The sequence below is a fragment of the Halyomorpha halys genome, unplaced genomic scaffold (assembly GCF_000696795.3).
Source record: "Halyomorpha halys isolate HHAL.00 unplaced genomic scaffold, Hhal_1.1 Scaffold127.1, whole genome shotgun sequence".
NCBI classification, from domain to species: domain Eukaryota; kingdom Metazoa; phylum Arthropoda; class Insecta; order Hemiptera; family Pentatomidae; genus Halyomorpha; species Halyomorpha halys.
In genome coordinates, this window is record NW_027107825.1 from 906,076 (window position 1) to 912,398 (window position 6,323).

At 30.6% G+C, this 6,323-nt stretch overlaps 1 protein-coding gene across 1 annotated transcript in view; it reads right to left on the minus strand.

Annotated features, from left to right (window-relative positions):
* LOC106678173 (uncharacterized) overlaps positions 1-6,323 on the minus strand; it is a 109,640-nt gene that overhangs the window by 34,375 nt on the left and 68,942 nt on the right. The window contains exon 2 of the mRNA XM_014416544.3: positions 4,150-4,355. Within this exon, the coding sequence (XP_014272030.1) occupies positions 4,150-4,355 (206 nt within the window). The remainder of the gene's footprint in view (positions 1-4,149; positions 4,356-6,323) is intronic.

Genomic DNA, 6,323 nt, shown 5'->3' on the forward strand with positions numbered 1-6,323 from the left:
TATCTTTGGATAATTTCCTTTAGCTGCACAATTAATAACAGATAATTACATAGTAGATATTAGAGACTCGTAAAGAAAATACTATTAGGCAGCACTATAATAACAGATGATATACTATATACGTAGTTTTCATTACAGTAAACGAATATTGGGGTGAAATAACTACTTTTTTTTTTTCTTTTGGGCTCGTGTACTATTGAAATAAGGAGCTTGATATGCTCTTGAAGTGCTGTAATTAAAATATTTTAGTTGATTATTTTTATGTTTTTTTATTGCACTGCATTATTGAATAAAAACAATTTATCTCCCCATCTGATGATATTCATACACCGCCAGATTTTGCGATCTGTTCAGGATTTGTTTTAAACATTGATTCAAAGAATATGAAATTTCATCGACAGTTTATTTCAAATGTTGCAATTTAAGAATATTAAGAATCATTGTCGAAAATTCCAATATGGAACAAAGATCTCGTTGGGACTTCTGTATTGGATATTCCAGTTGTATGCATTAGCCCTGTTATTAAATGCAGAACGCGTTTTATCTGTATAGTCTCCTACGAGCCACTCCGTTATTAAACTCGTAAAGTTTTCACGATCAATTTTGATATTCGTCTGAGTTATGAGCTTTCAGTATTTTTATTAAAATTAATAAGATGTCCTCAAAGGCAGTTATTGTACAGAGTTGTCAACAATCACACAAAACACCTCATTAATGACAATAATAATTTATTAATTAATTTATGAAATTTTCTTTTCCGTATAAATTCTTTATTTTATTATTCATACTTGACGTGTCGGGGCTGTTTTTTATTATTAACATTCTCGACATAAATTTTGTTACAATTACCTTTTTATTTTATTTTATTTTTTTTAGCTCCATATAATTATTTATTTTTTAATTGTTTAAATAGATCGATTGGTATCCATGTTGTCTGGGCACTGTTTATTATATCATCAGCAGTTCAACGTTTCGGCCTATTCGACCATCCTCAAGGACTATCTAACAATTAACAGCTTTTATTATACATTCATTTGTAACAATTTGAACAACATTATTATTAATAATTTAACATGCCTTAAATATAAATTTACACCTCACATAAGATTATTTATAAAACGTTTTGCAGGCTATTCTGGCCAGGTGATTAATTACAAGACAAAATAACCTTATGAAACTATAAATTAATAGGGAATCATATTAATTATTAATAAGTTATATCTACATTAGTTTTTAAAACTTTTAATTTTAGATCAACTTAATACTATCAACTATGTAAACAAAGTATTTTTAACCTTCCATACACTCAGGTCAGGCTTATAATTTATTTATTTCAAATTGCATTTTAGCCTAATTTTTTATTTCTTTTATCATTAAAATTAATGGTAAAAAGTAACATAAACTTTTACTGTTATTTCTCTTAAAATCTCTGTTTATCGTTGGTTCAAATTTCTTCTATCTGTTTTAAAATTTACCATATAATTGATGCTCTATGATATATAAATTGAATCAAGTATGTTTCTTTAGAAATTGGTCTTTAAATATTGGTTTGTTTATGTAAAATTAAAAGTTTTTAAAATTAATGAGATTGTGATAAAATAGGTAACTAGACATCAGTTTTTTTATAAATAATGTGATTCCCTATTAATTTATTGTTTCATAGTGTGATTTGATCTGTAATTAATGACCAGGATAGAATAGCCTACAAAACATTTTTTAAATAATTGGATGTGAGGTGGAAATTTATATTTAAGGTATGTTAAATTATTAATAATAATGTTGTTCAAATTGTTTCATATTAATGTATAATCAAACCTGTAAATTGTCTTTGAGGATGGCCGAATTGGCAGAAATGTTGGACTGTTGATGATATAACAAAAAGTGCTGTGACTTAGCATGGACTCCAATTGATTTATTTAAACAATAAATAAATAAAATTGGAAAGATTAGATATAATTATATGTTTTGTTTATAACTGTAAACCGAGAATTATTTCCCTCAGCTAATCACTGAGCCTGTATAACAAACATTTTGTGTACGAGTGAAAAAGTTGAGTGGGCCAGCCCAATTCAACCTAGGACGAAGTTAATGACCAAGAGCAAAGAGGAGCAGATGAGGATAACAAAAGGATAAAACCAACTGTTGAAACAACTGGGGGAAAAAAACAAATGTTTTAAAAATTTTAAATTGTTGCACATTTACGTTTACATTTGCAGCGTTTTGTTAATCGAACTGCAGATACACCCCTATATTGCCCACATGCTATTGTAGGGCTGAATAAATAAATAGATAAAATAAAAAGACAATGAATGTAAAAATATAAAATTTGGAAAAAACCTTATAATGAATTATGCACCAACAATCAAGATCGATACTAATGTTATTTATTATTTAAATTCCATAAACCCTATCACTATGTATATCAGGCTGAACTAAATTTAAAAATTCTGAATTAAACAACACTAGTAATTGAGACTCAAAAAATAAAAAAAATATAGTTTGTCTTTTGACTTCGAAAAGAATCTAAAATGATAAAAACAGTGTTAATGCTTACAAACGTTAAATAATGCAATTAATTTCTATTACTAAAAAAGTTGAACAGTACATGTAATTTACAAACGGAAAAGGAAAATATAAAATAAAATTATAATCTATTAAAAGTAAAAATTGGTGGAACGAGTATAATGGAGGGGTACGTTTCCAGGGCGAGAGACACCAAAAGGTGGGGTCTATTCCTTTCGTAGGCGTGGCATCTGGTACGGCATATATGGCAGCTAGGAGCTGCTACAGCACCGCGAGGACAAAAATGGCTAGATATGAGGATAGAAAAAAAGTTAAGAGTTACTCGAATCGTGCTTACATTTTATTTTTGATGTTAGTTTATTAAAAATTAATATTTATTCTCAGTCACTTTTTTTAACATTAAATATTCTAAAAAAATTAACTTTTTTTTATAAAAAAATTTCCAATTTTCCACATTATATCAGAAAAAATTGTTTATTTTTAAAATCTTTATATTTCTATGTTCTTTATTAACTCTTTCTTGAAAACTTCAATTGAGAAATTTATCAAGTTAATTCAATTTTATATTCACTCCTTACTTTTTATATATTTGCATTTTGTGAACATGTAATTAATTACATTGATGTGCAAAATCCCAATTAACTTCAAGGGGCGTGGCCTCATCCCTACCCACTGGACTCATTTTTGGTTAGAACGAAAGTAGGGTTATGGCGATTGATAGTTAAATAATTGATAGAATTTAAAATTAAATAAAACACACACATATATGACACACTTATACTTGTATGACAAATATTTGCATTGATTCTGGGAATAAAATCACACTCAAAATGACAGAATATATATATTTTTAGATATTGGTTTATACAATTGTTGATAGTTTAAACAGCACTAAGACCTCGTTGTCTGAGTAAATTACAGTCGATAGGAGGATTGCGAGTGGCTAGAAGGTGTGGAGATAGCGCTGATCCATGCATTGTCATCACGCGAGCTATCTTTGGAATCTCACCGCTTCTTGAGGAGGATGAAAAGTGGAAATTTGATGTGGTTGGTATATTAATGAATGGTGTAATAACAAGTATACGATCAGGAAACATCCTTTAAACAATTTTCAGAAAATATAAATAACGATGTATTCTTGTGTTAACAACATTGAATGCTGATCGTTGAAATAGGGTTATGATTAATACGGATTTTTGTAACGGAAATATTAAAATAATAAGTATAGTAATATGTATATTTTTTTACTTACGTATTAGACCAGCAGGACTATTTGTCTGTTGTTGGGAATTATATCCTGAAACCATAAGTCTCTGATATTTATGCGAATTTGGGTCCCAAGACTACTGAAAAGGATTCTAGAAGTCCTCTTATTATTTATAAAACAGTGTTCATCGCGACAAAAAAATGGAATGATTACTGAACAAGATTTCTGAATAACAACAATCCTCTACCCATTTTCACCGGGAAATCTGTGAGGCTTTTGTGTCGCGAAAAATGTCCTAAGATAGCTCTGCTGTTTATCTAGATATACATACTTTTTCCGAGATATTGTCTCTGTTGTGTACTATAATACTACTAACAAATAACTACTAGACTTAGTTATGAATATAAGAATGTACTTACGCTGACATGCACCCCGGGAAGTGGGAAGAGCTGGGCAGGTGGATTGTCTCTGGGCACGAAGCGGTAGAACTCGTGGCCGTCCTTGTACCACTTCACCGAGTAGAGTGACTCCCCTTCCAGGTCGTACCTGCACTGGAGCACGGTACTGTTCCCTCGGATGGTGTGCTCTTCTATCTTCACCTCCAGGAGTCGCAGTCCTTCACCACCTGGAAACGAGAAAAAAGTTAGGTAAGGCATGTACACGTGAAATTAGAACATTTAGTCAAGGGAGAAGTATTAAAAGTCAGAAATTGACCAAAATAGGCAAGTATTATAAAAACTGTAGAACATACCAAAAGGTATGTAGTTTTTCCTTCAAAATATCGTTTTCAAACTAAAATATAGGAACTACCTAGGGAGTGAGGTGAAGCTAATGTATGCCGGAATTTCAAAATGTTTTCTAAAACCTAATCTATTTCGGTAATTTTCTGACTTATACCTTTCTATTGTGGACGGTCACCATATAAATGATATCATGAAAAGAAGAAGATAATAAAAGGAAAAGAGGAAAGTAATTAATTCTGACTCGGGTAGGGAAGAATAAAATAATAACCAGAAGTGAATCCAAACAAAATCGAAATAAAATAATATGGTTATTACATTGAGCTTCATAAGAAAGTAACTTTACAGCCTGCAATGGATATCAAATTAATTATTTATTTATTATAAATTTCTTTGAAATCAGTCTTAATAGATTTATTTGGTTTTTGACTTTTAAATTTTTTTTTTTTTTTTTTTATTTATTGAAATTCACATCAGTATTAACTAAACAATACTTCTTCTTATTAATATATCCTTGTTTGAGAGTTGGTTGTACATATTATTGTTTTCCTAATGCGATTTTTCTCGGCTTCCAACTTCGCATTATTTGTAATTTTGACTCCAAGATGTTTGTACTCATCAACCCGTTTCATATTCAAGCTTTTACAATTTCCTTCTTTTTTACCTAGAACCACCATTTACTTAAATTTTGTCGGGTTAAAATAAAAATCCAAAAAAAATAAAAATAATAATAAAACCAATAAATTTTATGTGAATTATAGTACAATAGCATTATACAGACTTCTACCTTCTGGGAGAAATATAATAACATTTCTATATTAGAATTTCTCGAGAGCATCTTTTAGACAGTTTGAACTTATAGTATAGGAATTGTTGTAATAGTTAGAATCTACGACCAGTTTTTTTGTTTAGCTGTTTGTTTTTGTTTATTGGCGCCAAACTTCATTGGTCATCAACGCCAATTATGTTTTATTTAATTTTGCTTGTATTTGTTTAATTTTATTTATTTTTTAATTTGATTATTTATTCTTTGTTTATTATTATTTGAAACACTAATTCTATTGTTTTATCATTGTCTCCAAGGGTTTTTGAAATATATGGGTTTAGTCCTAAGCTAGGTGTGGTGTGAAATATAGGCATTGTTGGAAAATATGGCTTATTGTCAGATTGTTGTTGCAATACTGGCAGTTCGGAGGTGTTTCTTTTGAAATAAGATAGGAGAGTGGGTGAGCCTCGTGTGACCTATTCTCAGCCTGGTCAGTACAATCTCCTCTCTACGGCATTTGCGACTGGAGGTACCCCAGGGCTTGACATCCTTTTTAATAATTTTTACATTTTAATTTACTCCATGGGCTTTCGTTCCACAAAGATTGCCATTTATCTTTGACTTCCTTTCAAAGAGGTTTGCTCATTTCTGATGGAGTTAAAATTGCTTTACCCCGTCCCAGAAGCGTGAGTGCTTCGTTTCGCTGAGTACGGCGATTACAAGTTAGTCGTTTGACCAGACGTGGTTCTAGACAGCATTTCTGTGGCGTTTCCTAAAGGATTCTGCATAGCAGGACTGCAAATTCCATGTTACAGGTTTACGACAAAGGATGAAGGTGCTTTGGGGGACTTAAAAAAAAATCTACATCTTTAAAAATAAATGCTCTCTATATTTATATTATAATTTTCATTTATTTTTTATTTGATGATTGGATTTTAATTTAAAAGATGGAGTTGTAGCCAAGAGTGTTGGGCAACCTGGAGTCAGCAGTGATGCTGGTTCGATTCCGGTCTGGATGGGTTGATTTTTATATTGTGGTGGTCTCACGGCTTGAAAACACCTCTGGAGACATTTTTTAAATTATATA